Source organism: Pyrus communis, chromosome 15, assembly GCF_963583255.1.
Source record: "Pyrus communis chromosome 15, drPyrComm1.1, whole genome shotgun sequence".
Lineage (NCBI taxonomy): Eukaryota > Viridiplantae > Streptophyta > Magnoliopsida > Rosales > Rosaceae > Pyrus > Pyrus communis.
The window spans coordinates 8,031,935-8,055,692 of record NC_084817.1 but is presented as its reverse complement, the minus strand read 5'-3'; the positions used below and the strand labels follow the sequence as shown (position 1 = coordinate 8,055,692).

The 23,758-nt window shown below is 34.2% G+C and overlaps 1 protein-coding gene across 1 annotated transcript; it reads right to left on the bottom strand.

Annotated features, from left to right (window-relative positions):
* Positions 1 to 6,081: 6,081 nt before the first annotated feature.
* LOC137717001 (carotenoid 9,10(9',10')-cleavage dioxygenase 1-like) lies at positions 6,082 to 12,319 on the bottom strand. The gene is made up of 12 exons (XM_068456326.1): positions 12,194 to 12,319; positions 11,982 to 12,087; positions 10,633 to 10,901; positions 10,289 to 10,468; positions 8,072 to 8,150; positions 7,791 to 7,872; positions 7,637 to 7,699; positions 7,386 to 7,524; positions 6,769 to 7,099; positions 6,612 to 6,664; positions 6,331 to 6,495; positions 6,082 to 6,198 (listed from the first exon to the last, which is right to left on the bottom strand). Exons 1-12 carry the CDS (start codon positions 12,317 to 12,319, stop codon positions 6,082 to 6,084), a joined length of 1,710 nt encoding a protein of 569 aa, XP_068312427.1.
* Positions 12,320 to 23,758: the final 11,439 nt, after the last annotated feature.

Below are 23,758 nucleotides of genomic sequence, written 5' to 3'. Positions count from 1 at the left end.
ATTTTCAGAGGCAGACGGCTTCGTCTTAAGTGAAGAGCAGTTCAGTTGAAATGGAATACATGAAGCCTTATCTCTATTTCTGCGTCCTTATCTCTAAGAGCCACGGTTTACCACTACATATACATACATACATATATAATATAGCGAATAGATTCCATAATGTCTTTGGTTTCGTCCTATTAGCAAGTACATACAAAGCAAACAAAGTACATACATAGCAAACAACCTTGAAATCTTAAATTCACATGATACACGACGTATGAGCCTCAAGATAATATACTACGATCTCAATATAATTTTACTGAACGTGATGTAACTGGACATGGTGTAACTGAAGAAGGTGTAACTGGAGGAATAAGAAATTAATAATCGTAAGGATAAGTATGAAGAAAGTATCTTATTGGACATTAATCTCTGTCATAGCATTGGATTAATTAATTGTTTAAGTAAAAAAACATGAAGATTCGTTTGAGCTTAAAAGCATCTTTCCATGTCTAATGCTTCTCGATTAGTGGTTGAAGGCTTTGGAATATGCTGTAGAATTAAATAAGCCCACTGGCCAACAAGGGTGGGCTTTCTTCACACAAAAATTTTGAGGGACCTTTAACGGTTTTCCACATTTTTTTCTTAACAATAAACAACCGAATAGCTTATTTAATGAAGATGACTATAAAATTAGTAAACAGAAAAAGAAAGTTTAATATGATAAGAAAAAAAACTGCAAGTGGCCCTTTACTACAATGATAGAAATGTGTTGAGTTCTTGCATGACAGCGTGAATTCGAATTCCGTCGGTGGCTAATTTAGACCTGGCATTTGTGTCATACCCAATATCTTAACGGGTCGTGTCGTGTAAAATGAACAAGTAATATGAGTTGACCTGAACTCGACCCATTAATATTTACGGGTAATATGAATCGACCCGTTACCCATTAAAAAATATATATATTTTAAACCAATAAATAATCAAATGAAAAACATAATACTAAATTATTATGTACATACTACTTTGTCATATAAATATTACTTCAAAAACACATATGTCTTTCAAGTATTAGGCCATCTCCAATCGAAAGGGGTCTAAGGGCCATGTTTAACCCTATTGCCTTGCAAGAAATTACTTTTTTCATGAACAGTATATACCATAATTTATACCATCTCCAATTGAGAGAGACATAGGCCAAAATATAGTCCATTTGACAAAAAACCCATATCCAACTGAAAGGGGCTATTTTTTAGCTCCCTCAATAATTTATTATTTTAATTGAATTAATATGGTTAATTGAATTAAACTATCATATTAAAATAAGGTTTTCGGACATATTTTGAGTGCCACTTGTCGCTAAATGAATAAACTTCCGGATTTCTTATATTTATATAATGAAAAGGATGTGAAAAATTGGTGACTAATTAAATAAAATGAGAAAGATAGTATGGAATGGTGAAAAGGATGTGAGAAATGGCTTAGGTATTTATAAAAAAAAAAATTAGAACTTTTTTTTTTTTTTTAATTCGTCTAAAAAAAAATTCAAATTCAACAGTAACCTGACGTCAGCTAGCATGGGTTTAGGTTAGTGCAAACGGGCTGGCTCCTTTTGGCCAATCCACTGGCCTGGTGGGGCCCATAAGCCCTTTGGCCTAACCCTCGGTTAGACACGGTTTTCGTGTCAAAACGGATTATATTTTGGCCTATGGTCCTTTGGCCAGGTCGGTTGGAGATGGTCTTACCTACCCCAAAATAAGAGCCTAATGAAAATAAAGGGAGTTATGTTTCAAGGTTGTGGAACCTTGCACGCTTTTTGTCAATAAAACCCTTCAATTTTCATCAATTACCAGAGAAAATGGTATTGAAATTTTTGCTTAATATATTATCTTTAAGAGTTATATCATGTTTTCGATAACGCTTTTCATAGTAGCACTCTCTTCCACATAAACTAAGAGGATAAAAAATTTACTTTTAATGTGTTTTGAATATCATTTTTAAGAGGACAAAACATTTATGAGTAGTAATGTATGAGAAAGAGTAAAAAAACTTTGTTAGGTCATTGACTCTAAAATTAAAAGTCTGTCTTTTTGTCTTATGTAGTATAGAACTTTACTAACGCGTAATGGAAATGAATTTAATTCATGGGACATCCACTAATCGTTTTCGCGAGAATTGTGAATCCCGAGCTTTGAAAAACAAATCAGTAGCCCGGTTTTTTCAGTTAACTTATTTAGCCTCCAAGGGAGGTCATAATCCCATCTACTTAGTGCCACAGAGAAAGAGAGTGATGTAGAACGAGTAACCAGAAACTGCAAGGATTGATGTTCTTAAAATCGTACATGTCAAACGTCGTGTTCCTAACGAATATGTCGTTTCATACGAACGAAGAACGATATTGGCAGCTAACCAGTCTAGTGTCACCTCCTTGAAGCAAGGCAGATCCTTTGGTTCGAAGGACAAGCTTCCCCAAAAAAGAAGAGCAACGGCACATGAAGAGACATCCCGAGTGTTGGTCTTTCTGTCGCTACCTCATCCGTTCCGCAACTTAGACATTGTTTTAGATAACGGAAGTGTCTTGGACGCAAGATCTAAGAATCCCGATTCCGAGAACTTGAGATCTATGTCAACTACACTTGTTTGGAAGACATGTGGAAACATAATGAGATCATTGTTGATGATGTATTTGCTTATGCAGTGGCCACCGAAATGGTAAAGAGCGATGACATTGGACCACGATCTGTTGAAGCACAACGCTAATCTGACAAGCCAAAATGGGAAGAGGCAATCCATGTTCAACTTGATTCCTTAGCGAAATGTTGCATGTTTAGACCAATCGTTCCAACGCTCTCAGACATAAAACCCGTAGGCTTCAAATGGGTATCCGTTAGGAATTGCAATGAGAATAATGAGGTTGTAAGGTATAAGGCCCGCCTCGTGGCAGAAGGTTTCTCACAATGCCCAAGGATTAATTATAAGAAGACGTATTTTCCCGTAATAGATGTTATTACGCGCCGTTACTTAATCAGTTTAGTAGTTTATGAAAGATCGAGTATGCAACTTATAGGCGTGGTCTCTATGTATCTTTATAGGGATCTAGATACCGAGATTTATATGAAAGTCCCAGTAGGACTAGTAATACCAGAATCAATGCATGCTCGACCATGGAACACATTTTCAATTAGGTTGAAGCGTTCGCTATATGGTTTGAAACAATATGGACGGATTTGGTACAAATGCCTAAGTGAGTACTTGATCGGAATAAGATATGTAAACAATGAAATTGTGCCCATGCGTGTTCATTAAGACCACCAATTCTTATTTTACACTAATTGCAATATATGTCGATGACAGGAACCTTATTGGAACTCCATAAGAGATCCAAATGATTGTTACACACCTGAAGATGAAATTTGAGATGAAGAATGTAGGTAGGACCTATTGTATCGACCTGCATATTGAGCACATAAACAACAAGATCTTAGTCGACCAATCAAACTACACTCATAAAGTGTTACGTAAATTTAACTTCCTAGAAGCAAAGTCATCTAGTAATTTGACGGTCATTCAATCTTTGAATCCTAAGAAAGACCATTTTTGTCCTAAGGAAGATGATGAAGAGATCTTGGGATCAAAAATCCCTATCTTAGTGTGATTGGAGCTTTCTTATGTTGGAGTTATGCCCTAAAAGCCAATTTATGTAATATTAGATATTATGTAATAAGAACTCCAAATTAAATAATTACTATTGGTAATTTTATTCATTCATGAGTTTGTCTTTATATTGTAGTGATAATATGTTGTGAATGAGTCCATGGGATTTAATCGAAATACACTAAAAGGGATCCCAAGCGATTTTTCAAAAAATTCAACTTCGGTAAACTAACGGTCAACAATTAATTTTAACGAAATATTCCATCAGTGATGGAATATTCTATTAATTTTGACTGAAAGTTAATGGAATATATCTTAAAATATTCCTTCCAAATTCTGAAGTGGATTTGGGTCGAATCCAAATGGATTCAGGTCGGGTCGATTTGGCTCTAGGTCGAGTCGATCTGGTTCGAGGTCACTAGTTTCTATGGATTTTGCCAGATTTTTGGGGAAAAATTCAAACGCTCTATTTTTTCAAATTCAAATTCAATTGTTTCCAAATTCCATCTTTGAGCAAACTAGGAGGAACTGAGGTTTATTACATTAATTATAATTAGCTTAATGGTTAGTGTAGTAATTTCCCATATAGGAGAGGATCACCCAGAATAATACTGTGGGCAGAATAGGTTGGGTAGCTACGGCCCTGCGACATATATATATATTTATGGTTTTCTCGTTAACTGCTTTTACATACCCTAATGAGATAGCCATGTTTAGTTTACAGTTAGATTTTCACATTTTACATTTATTATATTTATTGTGAGCATAAACCTGTGGCCTGACATCTTTATATCATATATGATCATTATTACATGATTGCACTAGTGCCATTTATTGTACTAGTCCGAGTGCAGGTCGAGCTCACGTGTAGTTCACATTCATTTTGGATACATAGTAGGTGTACACTAGCTTGTTCCCCCTTTGAAAGTGGTACAAATCCCTTAGGGTGTTGACATACATGTATGTGAGGGGACTAGCACAACTTCACGTGGTGTAGTACTAGAATGTGAAAACTTTACACTCAACTTGTTCACGTAGTTACTTTCTACATGACTTGTGTGCTTTCATTAGGTAATGAGCATGAATTTTTCTATGACAGTGATTTGAGATATTTCGTAGTAGCACCCTATATCCTTTAACTCATTTGTGTTGCAAGTTCCCTTCCATCTATTACTATACTATATACTTGTTTTACATCGAGGGGTTACATGTTTTGATAAGGTTTTCAGAAAACTTTATTTTATAGGCCACTTAGTCTTGTTTTTCTCCATTTCAAAACATACAAATTGAGCTCGTGGGAGTACGAGGATTCAGTGGAAGTAGCTCACAGTACTACGGTCAAAGTGGATTATCTCCATAAGAATAATCATCCTTTATGGTACCTTTATTTTCTGCACTATGCTCTAAACTTCATATTTTGTAATAAGGGTTTCCAACCAATCACGTTGTGCACCCTGTTTTATTTAATTAAAGTTTAAATTTATTCACACTTTTACACGTCAAGCATAATTAATGACTTCGTCACTCTCCAGGTGTTCACTATCATATCATGATTTGGATGGACATGTGTACATACCAGGTCAAGATGTGTCAGTTTGGTATGGAAGCAATGTTCTAAACGAATTTAGGGCAGGGAGACTTGTATTCCATAGTCAATTAGTTCTTAAATAAAGTTCCTAGTTGTTTGGAAAATCAATTGGACATTAACTATTTGGAAAGTCGGTGTATTCCACACTAAGGTTAGCATAGTCTTGTGCTACGTGTGTTGGACACGTGATGGATATACAGATGCTTGTCTGTTGGACAAGTTCATTCATCACTAACTGTCCAAGAAGGTTAAACGTATGGAAGCTTACCACATGTTAAATGTTACAAAGCTTATGGTTGTAGTATGCAAATGGTTCTTAGACTTGAGGCATCACAAGTATCTTATATTTGAAGATAAGAACTTAAATTTCACCTTAAGATCCTCCGTGAGATTGCGGAGCCCGATAGTGTGATACTTGGGTTCATATGTATGTGTGAAGGCCATTCATTCCTCAATTAACTGTTGTAACTGTTCGACAATTCATTCTTTAGTTGACTCTCCTTATTAAATTAGGAGTATTTGTGTAATTTGTCAAGATAGCCACAATATGCATCACAATATTGTGACATACCAAGAATTTCTCTAATAGAATTCTGTCATTCTCTATCAAATTATTTTCCTCTACAACAATAATATAATATTCACCATCATATGTATTTCAATCACTTCACACAACCACAACACTTTTATAAAAAAAAATAACTGAAACTCACACTGGTTTTTTTTTTTTTTTTTTTTTGTTACAAGCATTTTACAACTAGAGTTTACCAATCAAACAACTGCTTTATTTTACAACAGTTTATCATGAAAACACAATAAAAACACATTTTTAAAAAGCATAACAATACCAAACTAATCTAAGTGGGTGATGAGATTGGCATGAAGGCTCCATGAAATCCGTATGGAACTCTACAGGGCAATGTAATTTTGACAACAGGCTCATTGGAAAACTTCTTTGTCTCGATCACATAAACCTAAAAGGAAAATATATTAAATTATACTAACTAGTTAGCACTTCAACGCATATAAGTGTGAATCAATCTAAACAAAATAACAAATTTTCTCAAAACAAGAATTCAAATATTATTATAGACTGATCGACTTACTTGAGATATGTTGGTATCTTCATTGTGAACAAAAGTGATAAGCCATCCATCATCTTCTTCAAAACCCCCATGTTTTGGGACAAAAGAAGCTCCAGTGCAAAAGCTGTTCTCCTCAAACATGTGAGTTTCCACCTTTATTGCCTCTTCTAATTGGCCTTCACTTCTCTAGTAATCCATGAAATAAAATAATAAAGAATGTTAGTTACATATTCATGCATAAATTGCAGGAGAAAAATTATAATGAAAACATGTCAAGGCCTAATTGATTATACCAAGGAAACATCAGCTGGTTCTTCAAAGTGTAGCTTGGCTAGACCATTATATTTGAGCATGCCTGAGAGACATACCGCCATAGATAACCATTAATGGTCTGAGAAAGAGCAATTTAATTAAAGAGTGGAGTTAAGTTATTGTTTGGGAAAGATTAACCCTAATTACCTGAGGCAGAGCTTACGATGGAGTCAACCAGTTGGGCGTAGCCGTATCTATTTTTAACGCCGGAGAAAGCTACATTGATCATGGGAAAATCCATACAAAACCTTTTTCCAGTGAGATATCTCTCACTGACTTCCCCACTTTGCATGTTTAATCTCCATTCATAAGCATGAGAAAATAAGTTTCCATCGTCGACTGATGAGATAGTACCATGATCATTTTCTTTACTTGGACTTGTAGGCTTAAATTTTCTTGGCAACCATCCAAATTGAGTCGATGCCATGTCAGGTCCTGGTATAATTGAGGCCAGAGCTTTACAACCCCACACTACAACCTGCTCATCCAACAAACAAAAATTAGATACCAAATGCGGTTCGGCTTACAAGTTAATTAGAAGTCTACTGATTATTACGAGCAAAGCTTTAGATTCACAAAAATGACACATTTGCTGATATACACTCTAATATAAGTGGTCTCACATACAATGGAACGACCCACCTCTATTAAACAGCATGTCAAAAAATGCATATCAGTGTTATGTATACAAATAGTAATTACTGAATTATCATTCCTCCAAAATAGTAAAATTTCAAATAAAATTGCCAATTTGTTTAAGTTACCTCATCACCATCTTCAAAACAATTGATTATGTGAAATGTGCAATTGGGTTCAACTTTAAACCAGCGGATTGAATCTGCATCGCCGTAGCGCGGCATCACACCGATTCGTGCATATTCTTCATGATTGTAATCTAATAATCTGCATATCAAAACCAGCACATCAAGCAATATATATAAAACATTGCATGCATGTTTTCATGGGGATAAAATCAGAAGGTGTAGAGTGGAACTATGAAGGATGCATCACTTACGGGCCTCCGTTAACGAGTCTGTTCATGTCAAAAGTTAGAGGAAAATCCATGAGTACATTATACCTGCAAGCAAAGTATGCATGAATTTGAGTTAATTAAGTGGCAAAAGTTTGCTTAGAGATTAACCAAAAATTATTACTGCTTGCTTGAACACCTCTCTGTGATCCCTAATTCATGGAAAAAGCTGCTTCTGCTGAGTTTGAGATCTACTTTGTGAATTAGCTCCTTTCCATCAGCTGAGCAAGGGGAAAATATGTGACCCATCAAATTTTCTAATGTCTACTTTGTTATTTTGAAGTCCTAGATTATTTCTAAATGATATTTATGAAATGTGCAATGCTAACTGTACACACGTATTCACAATTTTAAATATGAGTGAGTCTTACATACAATGATAGATCTATGCCTGTTAGAGAGTGTTAAGCAAGACAATACCTGAAATTATTCCAATTTCCATATATGGTTTTACTGCGTCAAATCCGTGAATGACCAGCTCCTCTGAGCCTGGAGCTCTCTGGAACATTGAAAAGAAAACAAAAGAGAACCAAGCATGTGATGATACGTACCAATAATTAGTATATAATTTAAAGTGAAAATTAAGGGCTATATAGAGCACTAAATGTATATGTTTCTTCATTTTAATCCTTAACAAAAATTGAAATTCTATTAAGATCTTGTGTTGGATTATATATCGTTATAGTCCTTTGATTATATTTCTACAACTTCATAAATATTGAACTTCATATTTGTTTGTTTATAAATTCTTAATTGGTGCAAGTGGCCCTCTACCATAGTAGTGGAGAGGAGCGTTACCATTGCATCACAGTATGGGTTCGAACTATGTTTGCTTCCTAATCTAACATCTAATCTAACAAATCTATTTAAAAAAAAAAAAAATCTTAATTGGTTTATTCTGCTGCACAATTTTTGGCATTGATTATTGGTTGACTTTCTCAAACAATAAACATACCTTCCAAAAAAAATAGCAGTAATACATCAAAAAATAAAAAAATGTATAAATTCAAAATATTCAATATCATCATCCAAAACATGGAGAAAATAAAAATACCAAAATTAAATATTGTACATACTTAAATGCACTTAAATCATAGTACCTAGCCTAATGCACCTAAATTATAGTGCCTAAGAACTCGAGGGCCCATTTTCAGTGGCTCACCTTGAGCCCTTAAAATCTCAGAGTCGGCCCTGGCAAGAATGATTTTATGCGGAATGTATGACTCATGCTCCTTTAGGTTCTTTAAATTTCGTGGGTGGCGTAGCTACCGAGATCAGTGCAGTAAAAATTTTGCATAAATCGATTCATACCTTAGTTAGAGGTTTCAAAACTCCAAAACCACCTTTTATCGATAAAATAAAATATGTGTGATGGTAGGGGTTAATTATTGAGTGTGATTTTATTAACAAATTTTAGTTTTATTGTTACTTCCTTCTTGTGTTGGATATATGTCAACAATCTGTTATATAATTATATATGCTAATAAATAATAAATGCGAATAGAAAAATTAACAGAGTATGAACAAAACAAAAATATAAAACAGACAACTTGAAGATCAAGGCTTGCGTACCGCAATGTCCTTGAAACAGAAATTTTGTCCCTACTCAGTGCTTATAGTTCTATAGACGTCTCCTTCACCAGGATTCCACAATCAAGTTAGAATTCCAGGACCGGAAAACTTAACTTCTGGTGAATTTCTGTGTGGTTCTCTCAGTAAGAAGGTTTATGAATGTAGAAGAAGAATTTGATATTTTTTGTGTTCTAAATGCTATGCAGATGAATGTATATATAGTGGGATTATGCCCATTCGCAACAGGTATGAGAATGAGATGTGACTGTTGAAAGGCATCTCTTCAGAGGGGTGCTGTGCTCTCTGCGTTTTTTTTATTTCAGATTTCATCTAAAAAGATGAGTCTGTTCAAATAAAAATAATTTAATTAAATTCGAAATTAATTAAAAAATAATTAATTAAAGAATTTAATTTTCAAGGCCCATCTTTTGATAATTAATTATAGGGAATTGTTATTAGCACTCCAAAAATCTCATTTGGCATTCCAAACTTTCTATAATTAGAAAGAAAAATACACTTGGGAGAAATATAGAATGAGATTTTTGGAGTGCTAATAACAATTCCCTTAATTATATATATAAATTATTAATTAATTAGTACACCCCAACCCCAAGGGTGAGCCCAATTTTATTCCCCAAAGCCTATCACTAAAATCACTTTCTATAAGAGACAAAGCCTTATAAAGTGACGAAACCTTTTGAGAATGGCCAATGTGGGACAATGAAATTTTTACTCAAAATTTTCAACATCTTGTACTTGATGGTATATGCAATAGAAAAAAAGACAATTCATGCTTAAAGTTTAAATTAGATGTAGAAAGAGGTTATTATAGGTTCAATAAAATTGCACATAAGCTATAATGATGATGTCTATGATTGTTAACAGAAAAAAAAATAAAAAAATAAAAAATTCCGTTTTCAATACAAACATCCATAAAAGGGTATATAATTGGAAGAATAAAATAGAAACCAACAAATATATAAATATATATAATATTATATTTATATATATATATATGTGTGTGTGTGTGTGTGTGTGTGTGTGTGTGTGTGTATGTAGATATACCTTAGAGTGGCTGGTAAAAGGTCTGTTCCAAGCTCCAGAGAAATCCCAGTTGCCTAAAGTTTCTAATGTAATGATGTCAATCTCTTGAGGTATGTGATTTTCTGCTACGGAGTAGAACTTCCCCGAATGCTCGAAAACATTGGTGTTGCTATAATACTTGTTCACTTTGCCAAACCTCAACTGGAACAAGCATCACGAACTAATAAGAGGAAACTTATAATTATCGGGGTTATATATATGTACTTTAAATTTTTAGATGTGAAAAACCCTAATAATTTATATGAAAGAGATACATGAAGGTACTGGTTCCGAAATAAACTACATTAATAAGTTAACGTGCCTACCAAATTGAGGAGGTAAGCGGCCAAAATAGCCGGCGAGTCCCCGCCTATGGCGGGAAGAAAAGACGGCTTGTTTCGCTGTTTTTCAAGCTTGAACGTTTCCGTTTCAACGTGTCTGTTGTTGTACCGGACGGTCCAGCCTCCATCACTGACGTCGCCGTCCCTACTGAAATATAAAGCATGTAGCATACCTTCTCCTTCAACCCATATGTGACTTGACCTTCCAAACACAGATCTTGTCGATTTAAATCCTCCAAATAGAGGGTTTGGCCCTACATAATATGTATAACTTGAAAAATTGACCCAAAAACAAATATAAATTGAAAATATAACGCCATACATCCACATGCACAAAATAATTCAAACAATTGAGTGGTCACCAATTAGTTCCGAATCCCCAGTTGTTTTTAGTGCTGAAGTTGTAGGGAGCATCTATAGTAATATAATTCCTTTCTGATTTGTAAATCATATTGTTAGCAAAGTTTTTCTTCTAGCGAAAATACAATTTTGACAAGTATTGTGTTGAACTGATAATTAACACAATAAAGTATGGGAATTGTTATTGGCACTCCAAAAATCTCATTCTACACTCCAAACTTTCTATATTTGGAAAGAAAAATACACTTATAAGGAGTGTAGAATGAGATTTTTGGAGTATCAATAACACTTCCCTAAAGTATAAGTCCAAATAAAGAAACGTTACAAAAGAAACTCCTATTTGAAAACTTAGTTTTTATTTCTCCAAATGAAAACTTAGTTGGATTGGTATAAATATAATTCCATAAATATAATACCAAACTTAACTAGTCAGCCGAGTTCATTCGTTAGACTTTGTTTGAGAAGTTCATGAGTTCAAATCTCATAAACACCGTGATAAAAAATCTTCCAAACTTAGCTTTATGTGCATGTATATTAACCTTAGTCCTACTCTTCTAAGGTCCTTATTTTGAGGATAAGTGAGGACTAAATGCATATTAGCCAAAAGATTATATTAGTTTATATCCAATGGCTTCAAATATTTAACAACTTAATTAATAAAGCAAAATAAAAAAATGGGTTTTTAATGAATCATGGATCTTAAGTTGGTTTTTCTTTATTAAGTTGTGAAATATTTTAAGCATTTGAACCTAAGCTAATATAATCTTGTGGTCAATATACATTTAGTCCTCACAGGTTCTCAAAATAAGAACCTTAAGAGAGCAGGACAGGTATTAACCTTCGCTACATTGTGTACACATAATTAAATGTATAAAACCAGAAAAAAATCTAAGCAAGCGTTAAATATTAAGTTGACGTACGGCAGAATTTTGTTATAGGTTAATGTTTTCCTTGAGAACAGGATGGGTACTGACCATTTCTTATGTAGATACCCTCTGGAAAATCATCTGGGATTTTCCCTCTGATGCTGCTGGTGACAGCAACTACTCCTCCCAACTCATCAACCGGCCTGAAGTTGCTCTACATTAATCAACAAAGAAAGTTACAAACTAATTAAATTGAAATTTTGGACAGCATTAATTTGTGAGAAACTAGTTATTGTAGTGCCTGAAAGTGAGTAAGCTACCTGAGATGGAAGATACTCTTGATCGACGAATTCGAACATTGAATCTACCAAGAAGTCCAATACTTTGTCAGAAGTATTCTTGAAAGTTTTGGAGACATCTATTTGCATGGGAATGACTTGTTCCATTTTTCCCATCATAAATGGCTGAATCTTGTTCTACATATAGTTGATCAAGTCGGGTATAAGAACCGTTTACTGAAAATTATACCCTTGAAATTTAATTTTCTTTCACTAGCTAAACCCCCATGATAAATTGTTCTAACAAAAACTCAAGGACTAAGCTATAACTAAAGTAATATTCATAATTAAGCTTGACTTAACAAAAACTCAATTACTAGGCTACAACTAAAGCAATATCCATAATTAAGTTTGACTTTGCAGTCTTTTTTTATATGAAATCTTAATCATATGTTTTTCACAAATTTAATTCAGTTCCAATAACACACATATGAAACAAAATTCTCATTTGTTAAATATTACTGAGTTTACAATATGAAATATGAAAAAAAAAAAAAATTGGATGTCTAAAAGACCCCTAATATCAAAATGTTTCTGAGGTTCTAATATGCGCTAGATGCCTAGGCGTCTTGGCTGGGAGGCAGGTAGGGTCATGCGCCTATGCGTCTAGGCATGGGCTTATGCAGTTTTTTCTTTAATTTTAATTAAATTTATTATATAACATATAAATAAATGTCTACTTATGCTTAAAAATTACATAATTATATTGGAGTTTATAAATTGCAATATGACATATACATTATAAAGCATTAGAACATGAAAACATGGGAAACAAGCATATTATGAGTGCTTTCCCAAGTATTCAACAAGTCTTTATAGTTTATTGAAAAAATAATATGGAAAATGAAAATTATCTATTTTCTGTCTAACTAAGAGTCGATAGCTAAGCGGGGGATTGCGGGGTCCAGGCTGGCTAGTGGGTGCCTAGGCAATCCAAGGGTCATTTCTTAATTTTCAATTGCCAAGGAATTAATCGAGATGGTGGCCAATTGACTAGCACCTAGGCAGGACCTAGGTGGCATTAGGCGGAGATTTTTAGAAGTGAATGTGCCTAATATATGTAATAATACATGCAAACTAATTTACCTACAAAATAGAAGAATGTTGTTTGACTGCACACACCATATAATAATAACAAAACGTACCTAATATATGTAATAATACATGCGAAATAATGAGTGCTTTTAAACCTTACGTAGCAGTCAACACTACTATTTTTGTAACAGCCACGATTGAGTGGATTTGATCGTACGACTGGCGAAATAAGAAGGGGAGGGGGGAAAGAGAAAACGGGGTGACCTGCCACTAACAAGTAATCACCTCCCATCATCCTCAGTGACACCGATATGCAAAAGTGAATATTGGTAAGGCTTGAATTTGAGGCAGGTGTGAGGGGTTTGCGTGTCAATTGGGGCTGGATTCGACAAGATGCACTCAAGCTTAAGAAAGACAGCATCAAAGCACCAGCTCATGATTTTCCCTAAAATGCTTCCATCTTTCCAACACCAAGAAGCTCACAACCTCATTGAAAGTACTTGGTGGGTTGTTTTGAATCCAATGTTTCAGAGAACCAACAACCTGCATAGAAATGGCAAACCACCAACTAGACCACAATAGCCGGACCCTGACCCACCACCCAAATCCAAAGTTTCATTGTAAGTCATGTGTTGGTGTGGCTAGAGTATAATGAAGGTGCGGCGTGTGAATAAGGATGGAGATCAAGGTTTTTTTTTTGTTTAAATATATTAAAGGTTATTTTAGGAATAATAGTGGGTGGGAAAATAAGATAATGGGTGGGTCTAGTAGCATTCAAAATAATTTACTTAAAATATAGGTACACTAATCTTTTCATAAAAAAAAAAAAAAAAAAAGGAGGTACATTGATATTCGAAAAATAAAACAAAGCATACTAGATACATATTTTAAAGAATACAAAAACATGGTTTTTTTATTAAATCAATAGGGTACATTAATCTGAAATTTTATTGTTGAATAAAAAACGTTTTGAATTTCCATTCCTACATCAATTAAAATTTCAAAGCAATTACACACGTTACAAGCAAATAAACAAGTTTTCCATTTTAATTTTGATATCAACATAAAATGCTATAATGACTTAACTTAGAGTAATTCGGGGAATTTGAAAAATATTAAATATTATACACAATCTCGAATAGGTAATTCGCTTAGGTGGAGCCTAATAGTCGGGTTTTTGTAATAAAAATTTATTATTGTGGGTTTTATGTAAAAAAAAAATAAAAAAAAATTGAATTTAAAGGGGTAAAATCATATTTTCAATATAAATACCAAGACACCTCTAATAACAAAACATGCCTAATTTAAGTAAATACGTGCAAAATAATTTATCTGCAAAATAAAAAATGTTTTTAGTTAATTAATTATGGGAACTGTTATTAGCATTCCAAAAATCTCATTCTACATTCCTCACAAGTGTATTTTTCTTTCTAATTATAGAAAGTGTGACATCCCACATCACCCAGGGAAGTGATCCTTAAATGTATATTCTCATCCCTACCTAGCACGAGGCCTTTTGGGCTCGTGCTAGGTAGGGATGAGAATATATATTTAAGGATCACTCCCCTGGGTGATGTGGGATGTCACAGAAAGTTTATTGCCAAATGAGATTTTTGGAGTCTAAATAACAATTTTCTTGATTAAAAACTAATTAATTACCTACATTTTGCATAAAAATAATAATAAGAAAATGTGCCTAATACATATACACAAGCAAAATAATTTACCTACAATGGTTGTCAACAAATAAAAGAAATGTAATAGCTGATCCTAAAAAATACTTTGTTTAAATTTTGGGTTCTATTTGGATATTTAAAATGACATGAGTTTTTGTGAAGGAAATAAGTGTTGTAAGGGTTTCTCTAAAGAACCCAAATGTTTATAAGACACACACACATATGCATTTGAACAATTGAACGAGATCAAGTACACTAGTCACCATGAAAGCTGAGGAGAGGGTGCTCTTCAAGTGATAAAGATTTTCAGAGGCAGAAGGCTTCTTCTTAAGTGAACAGCAGTTCAGTTGAAATGGAATACATGAAGCCATATCTCTCTTTCTGCGTCCTTATCTCTAAGAGCCACCGCTTACAACTATATACACACATACATATATAATATATCGAATAGATTCCATGGTGTCTTTGGTTTGGTCCTATTAGCAAATACATACAAAGCAAACAAGTACATACATAGCAAACAACCTTGAAATCTTAAATTCACATGATACACAACGTCTTAGCCTCAAGACAAAATAAATTAATTATCGTAAGGATAAGTATGAAGAAAGTATCTTATTGGACATTAATCTCTGTCATAGCATTGGATTAATTAATTGTTTAAGTAAAAAAAAAACATGAAGATTCGTTTGAGCTTAAAAGTATTTTTCCGTGTCTAATGCTTCTCGGTTAGTGGTTGAAAGCTTTGGAGTGTGCTGTAGAATTAAGGGCTGGTTTGGTATTGTTGTGCTTTGAAAAAAAGCTGCTTCTGCTGTGTTGTGAGAATAAGCAGCTGTGAAATAAAGCAGCAGAATGTTTGGTAAACTTTTTTGTAAAAGTGCTTTTGAAAAAAAAAAAACAGTATTATAGTGTTTGATAAACTTTTATGTAAAACAGATGTGAAAAAAAGCCAGTTTTTTCAAAGCTGGGTTTTGCAGCTTCTTGTTTTTGGCTTTTTTTCACCCAAAACTATGAAGCTGGATGTTTACCAAACACAAAAACAGCTCCTAGCTTTTTTTGATACCAGCTTTTTTCATAATCACCTCAATACCAAACCAAGTTTGGCTTTCTTCACACACAAATTATGAGGGACCTTTAACGGTTTTCCAAATTTTTTCTTAACAATAAACAACGTAATAGCTTATATAATGAAGATGCCCATAACATTAATAAACAGAATAAAAAGTTTAATATGATAAGAAAAAAAATCTGCAAGTGGCCTTTACTACAATGGTGGAACGGTGTTGAGCCTTTGCATGATAGCGTGAGTTCGAATCCCGTCGGTAGCTAATCTAATATCTAATCTAACAAAATCTATTATTTGTCAAAGACATAAAAAATTAAACAAGAAAAAAAACTAAAAAACTCTGATGCGAGGACCCACTAGACCTGGCATTTGTGTCATACCCGATATCTTAATAAGTCGTGTTGTGTAACACCTTTTAAAATGAATAGGTAATATCAACCGATCCGTTACCTATTAAAAAAAAAATATTTAAAATCAACAAATAATAAAATGAAAAACATAATACTAAATTATTATTTACATACTCTATTATCACATAAATATTACTTCAAAAACACATTTGTCTTTCAAGTATTAGGTCATCTCCAACAGAAAGGGGCCAAAGGGCCATGTTTATCGCTATAGCCTTGCAAAAAATTATTTTTTCATAAACAATGCCAGGCCATATTTTATACCATCTCCAACCGAGAGGGCCAAAGGGCTATCAGTTAAAACATAGCCCGTTTGACAAAAAACTCATCTCCAACCGAATGGGGCTATTTTTTAGCCCTCTCAATAATTTATTATTTTAATTGAATTAATATGGTTAATTGAATTAAACTGCCATATTAAAATAAGGTTTTCGAACATATTTTGAGTGCCACTTGTCGCTAAATGAATAAACTTTCAGATTTCTTATCTTTATATAATAAAAAGGATGTGAAACATTGGTGAAGAATTGATATAAAATGAGAAATATAGTATGGAATGGTGAAAATGAGGTGAGAAATGGTGTACAAATGACTTAGGTATTTATTTTTTTAAATTTCATCTAAAAAAAAAATTCAAATCCAACAATAACCTGACGTTAGCTAGCATGGGTTTGGGCTGGTGCAAACAGGCTGGCTGGTTGGCCTGGTGGATGAATTATGGCCCGATGGGGCCCACAACCCTTTGGCCTAGCCTTCGATTGGAGACGGCTTTCATGTTAGAATGGGTTATATTTTGTCCTATGGCCTTTTGCCCGTGTCAGTTGGAGATGACCTTACTTACCCCAAAATAAGAGCCTAATGAAAAATAAAGGGAGTTATGTTTCAAGGTTGTAGAACCTTGCACGTTTTTTAACAATAAAACCCTTCAATTTTCATCAACTACCAAAGAAAATGGCATTGGAATTTGGCTTGATATATTGTCTTCAAGAGTCAGATCATGTTTTCGGTAACGCTTTTCACATTAACACTCTCTTCCACATAAACTAAGAGGATAAAACATTTATTTTTCATGTGTTTTTAATCTCACTTTTAAGATGATAGAACATTTATGAGTGAATGTATGAGAAAGAATGAAAAACTTTGTCAGGTCATTGACTCTAAAATTAAAGGTCTGTCTTTTTATCTTGTGCAGTATAGAACTTTACTAACACGTAAAGGAAATGAATTTAATCCACGGAACATCCACTAATCGTTTTCGCGAGAATTGTGCATCTTGAGCTTTGAAAAAGAAATCAGTAGCCCCTTTTTTTCTTTTAACTTATTTAGCCTCCAAGGGGGGGGTCATAATCCCATCTATTTAGTACCACGGAGAAAGAGAGTGATGTAGAACGAGTAACCAGAAATTAGGATTTTGAGCTAGATGACATAAAAGAGATAGGCCTAAGAGAATTTAGATGAATCAGACAGAGAAGAAAAGAAGATACGTAGGGAGAAAATCCTGCATCATGAAGGCACACACACAGAGAAAGTATAAACTTGCAAAACAAAAGTTCAACAAATGTCAAAATGGAACTCCAACATACCTATTAAAACTGTTAAAATTCTAATGTAACATAAATGTAAACCCTTTAAGGATGCAGCACTATTATCATTGACAACTTGCCGTAGAAACTGACTTAGTTACCAGGGACATAAGGTCAATTTACATACGTGAAGATATACAAGAAAAGGGAGCCTACATTACTCAGTTGACACAATTTCAAACAAAATCAGCATTTAGTATAGGTATTCAACACTATATGTACTTGATCGTGCCTACCAGGGTAACGTACATTCAATTACTTATTTTTCCTTCCTTAAAATTAGCATAACTATTCATCTTATCGGTTGGAGAAACTACATATATAAATGGTCTACATAACTTAGAAATCGGCAGATGCTTTTCCAAGCACAGGCTTAAAAAGCGAAAGCAGAGGTGCACTACTTATACTCTTTGTTGCACACTTATTCCTGTAGCAAATGTCTGCAAGGATTGATGTTCTTAAAATCGTCCATGTCGAACATCATTTTCCTAACGAATATGTCATTTCAGACGAACGAAGAACGATATTGGCAGCTAACCAGTCTCGTGTCACCTCCTTGAAGCAAGGCAGATCCTTTGGTTCGAAGGATAAGCTTCCTAAAAAAAAAAGAAGAGCAACGGCACATGAAGAGACATCAGGAGTGTTGGTCTTTCTGTCGCTGCCTCATCCGTTCCACAACTTGACATTGTCTTAGATCACGGAAGTGTCTTGGACGCAAGACCTAAGAATACCGATTCCGAGAACTTTAAGATCTATGTCAACTACACTTGTTTGGAAGACATGTGGAAACATAACGAGATCATCGTTGATGATGTATTTGCTTATGCGGTGGCCACCGAAATAGTAAAAAGCGATGACATTGGACCACGATCTGTTGAAGCATAACTCTAATCCGACTAGCCAAAATGGGAAGAGGCAATCCATGTTCAACTTGATTCATTAGCAAAACGTTGCATGTTCAGACCAGTCGTTCCAACACACTTAGACGTAAAACCCATAGCCTTCAAATTGGTATCCGTTAGGAATCGTAATGAGAATAATGAGGTTGTAAGGTATAAGGCCTACCTCGTGGCGTAAGGTTTCTCACAACGCCCTAGGATTGATTATGAGAAGACGTATTTTCTCGTAATACATGTTATTAAATGCCGTTACTTAATCAGTTTAGTAGTTTCCGAAAGACCAAGTATATAACCTATGGACGTGGTCTCTATATATCTATATAGGGATCTAGATACCGAGATTTATATGAAAGTCCCAGTAGGACTAGTAATACCAGAATCAGTGCATATGCTCGACCATGGAACACATTTTCAATTAGGTTGAAGTGTTCGCTATATGGTTTGAAACAATATGACAAATTTGGTACAAACGCCTAAGTGAGTACTTGATCGGAATAAGATATGTAAACAACGAAACTGTGCCCATGCGTGTTCATTAAGACCACCAATTCTGATTTTGCGATAATTGCAATATATGTCGATGACATGAACCTTATTGGAACTCTAGAAGAGATACCAATGATTGTTACGCACTTGAAGATGGAATTTGAGATGAAGAATGTAGGTTGGACCTATTGTACCAATCTGCATATTGAGCACCGTGACAACAAGATCTTAGTCCTCCAATCAAACTACACTCATAAAGTGTTACGTCAATTTAACTTCCTAGAAGCAAAGTCATCTAGTAATATGATGGTCGTTCAATCTTTGAATCCTAAGAAAGACCATTTTTGTCCTAAGGAAGATGACAAAGAGATTTTGGGATTAAAAAAATCCTTATCTTAGTGTGACTGGAGTGTTCTTATGTTGGAGTTATGCCCTAAAAATTATTGGATATTATGTAAGTACTCCAAATTAAATAATTACTATTGGTAATTTTATTCATTCATATGTTTGTCTTTATATTGTAGTGATAATATGTTATGAATGAGTCCATGAGATTTAATTGAAATACACTAAGTAGGATCTCGAGCGATTTTTTGAAAAATTCAACTTCGATAAACTAACAGTGACTATTCTGTTAAATTTAATTGAAAGTTAAGGGAATATACCTTAAAATAGTCCTTCCAAATTCTGAAGTGGATTCGGGTCGGATCCAAATGGATTCAGGTCGGGTCGATTTGGTTCAAGGTTGTTGGTTTGAATAGATTTCGCCAGATTTTTGGAGAAAATTTCAAACGCTCCGCTTTTTTCAAATTCAATTTCAATTGTTTCTAAATTCCATATTTGAGCAAATTAGGAGGAACTGAGGTTTATTACATAATTATAATTAGCTTAATATATATATATATATATAAATAAATAAACATATATATATATATATATTTATGGTTTTCTTGCTAACTACTTTTACATACCATGATGAGATAGCCATGTTTAGCTTACAGTTAGATTTTCATACACTTTACATTTATTATATTTATTGTGAGCATAAACCCGTGGCCTAACATCTTTATATTATATATGCTCATTATTACATGATTGCACTGGTGCCTTTTATTGTACTAGTCCGAGTGCAGGACGAGCTCACGTGTAGTTCACATTCATTTTGGATACAGAGTAGGTGCCAACTTGTTCCCCCTTAGGAAGTGGTACAAATCCCCTTAGGGTGTTGACATACATGTATGTGAGGGGACTAGCACAACTTCACGTGGTGTAGTACTAGAATGTGAAACCTTTACACCCAGCCTATTCACATTATTACTTTCTACATGACTTGTGTGCCTTCATTAAGTAATGAGCATGGATTTTTCTATGACAGTGATTTGAGATATTTCGTAGTAGCACCCTATATCCTTTAACTCATTTGTGTTGTAAGGTTCCCTATTATATATTATTATATTATTACTTTAAGAAACTATATACTTGTTTTACATCGAGGGTTACATGTTTTCGATAAGGTTTTTAGAAAACTTTATTTTATAGGCCCACTCAGTCTTTTTTTTTTTTGGTCCCTTTTAGGACATAGAAATTGAGCTCGTGGGACTATGAGGATTCAGTGGAAGTAGCTGACAGTACTATGGTCAAAGTGGATTATCTCTGTAAGAATAATCATCCTTTATGGTACCTTTATTTTCTATGCTATGCTTTGAACTTCATATTTTGTAATAAGGGTTTCCACCCAATCACATTGTACACTCTACTTTATTTAATCAAAGTTTAAATTTATTCACACTTTTGCACGTCAAGCAGAATTAATGGCTTCGTTACTCTCCAGGTGTCAGCTAGCACATCATGATTCGGATGGACACGTGGACATACTGGGTTGAGATGTGTCAGTTTGGTATGGAAGCAATGTTGTAAATGAATTTAGAGCAGGGAGACTTGTATTCCATAGTCACTTAGTTCTTAAAGTTCCTAGCCGTTTGGAAATCTACTGGACATTAATTATCCGAAAAGTCGGTGTATTCCGCATCAAGGTTAGCATAGTCTTGTGCTATACGTGTTGGAAGAGCTAGTTCGGTATGGGATACCGAACCGAAACTAGTATCCCAAATCCCAAATCAAAATTTTTCTGGATGGAAATTTGAAGACCAATCCCAAACCAAAATTTCAGGAATCCCAAAATATTTTCAATATTTCGGGATAAATCAGGATTAAATTTTTATTTTGGGCTTTTGGGCTATTGGTTTGAAACTTAACATATTGGCCTTTTGTGCTAAATTTAGCCTTTTAGATTGAAATTGTCAACCCAATTTCATAAATACTAATTTGTCATACATACAAATATGTCATATGTGTGTTTGTGCAAACTATTTTGAGCCACCAATGCAATCTATTTTGAGCATTTTACTTCATACATACCAATCTGTGTAGTCATAGAGCCCTAATTGAAATATGAAATTATGAATTGTTCTTCAAATATATTCTACCATCAAACTATTTAAATTCAACATTCCACATGCATGCAACAAAAATAAATTAAGTAACAAACCCAAAAGCAAAAAAAATTAGTTACAAGCCAAAGTTTCAAAATAAATTAAGTTACAAACCAAAAGCAAAAAGAAAAGCTTAAAGTTCATGAAGATTGTTGGCGCTTTCGGCCCCTTGATCTTGTTGATGGTTGTAGTCGCTCCCTTACCATGCTTATTGTTGTTGATTGCTGACCCCTTCCCCTTCTTGTTGGTGCTCTTCATAAAAAGAAAACAATTAAAGAGAATTCATATCTATTCATAAAGATAATTCATATTTATTCATATCTAACTAATGTCCATACGACATAAACAACACAAGCATGTAACTGTAAAATGAAACACGTGCTATATCCTTGCAAGAAGCACAAATTTCTCAACAATGAAGATAGAGTACTAACCTTAAAAAGCCTCAATTCAACCCGAGGACCTATCTCGTTAAGCTCAATTCAAGGCCAACTTCACTTTATACAAAGACCTCCTAGTGTCAATTGGAGCAAACCGAATACACTAGTCAATTACAGCGGGTAACGGAATGGTACAATTGGTGCTATAAATCTCAGGATTGAAGAAAACCTATTAAAATATTCAAGACAAATAAGCAGAGAAAAATTGAAGAAAACCTATTAAAGCATTAAAGACAACTTAGAAAGTTGAAAAGTATATATGAATAAGCAAAAAATTGTGGAGAAAACATGACTTAAAATCTACACCTTTATAATTCCTATTGTTGCTACTGCATTCCATTGTGTGATGAAGTTTCTGAGTTTTGGAAAAGAAGAGTAACCTACAAATGGAGAAAACAATGATACATACGTGATTAAATCTCTCAAATCTGTGTAAATTAAAGCACATAATTCAACCACGGTGCTCCTAAAGAGAGGACCACACAAACTTTAAAATCATACTGATAATATACAACTTAATTGTGACTTCTCCGTGGAATGGAAGTAAACAAAAATGGAGAAACACAACACATTCTCTCTTTCTTCCTCTCTATCTCTTCTCATCTTCTTCTTCGTTTCTGGTATCCTTCGTTGTTTACAGCTTCTCTGTGTTAATATGGTATCATCGCCGGTTTAGGCTCGTCGCCACTTTCGGTTCTGGTGAAGACTTCCGCTGGTTTGGGTGCTATCTTGAAGATTGGGTGCTCGAAGATTAGGTGTTTGGTGGTTATCTGGAACGGCGTTCTTAGGAGATTTGGTCAGCGAATCAGGTGTATTTGTTTCTTTCTTGGGGCTGTGATTCAATTTGTTGGAATTCGATTAAAGCGAAGATTTGGGGTTTTTTGGTAGAATCTTGATGTGTTGATTTATGTTCTTGTTATTCTATGTGTTTGTTCCTTGGAGTATCATTCTCTAGGACTTGTCGTTTTAAAGAAGAAAGTGTCATTCTTTCTATGAATCTTGGAGTTTCAATCTCCTGAGCTGTGTTTGTTCCTTGGAGTATCATTCTCTGGGACTTGTCGATTAAAACAAGAAAGTGCCATTCTTTCTATGAATCTTGGAGTTTCAATCTCCTGTGCTGTGTTATATTGGAGTATCAATCTCTTGGTTTGGTGTCTTTAGTCGCAGTGTGCAATTTGGGTTGTGATTTGGAGTGTCATTCTCCTTACTTGGGTATTGTTTTGTGAATTTTTCGAAGTCAGTTGTGTGTTCCTTGTTTGGTAATTTTTTGGTTTGCTCAGAGTTGTGGTTGATTGAATTCTTTTCAATGGCGTCTTCTTCATTCAAGATTGAGAATTTGTTGGGTATGCTGACTATAAAACTTCGAGATGATAATTTTGCCAAATGGGCCTTTCAGTTTCAGTCGGTTCTTAAAGGGTACAAATTGTTTGGTCATTTTGATGGTACGATTGGTTGTCCAT

Coding starts and splice junctions, on each gene's coding strand:
- LOC137717001 (XM_068456326.1), bottom strand. CDS start 12,319: ATGGAACAAGTCATTCCCATGCAAATAGATGTCTCCAAAACTTTCAAG. Junction 6,496..6,611: donor ACTTTGAAGAACCAGCTGAT/GTTTCCTTGGTA, acceptor ATGGATTACTAG/AGAAGTGAAGGCCAATTAGA. Junction 6,199..6,330: donor AAGATACCAACATATCTCAA/GTAAGTCGATCA, acceptor TTTTCCTTTTAG/GTTTATGTGATCGAGACAAA.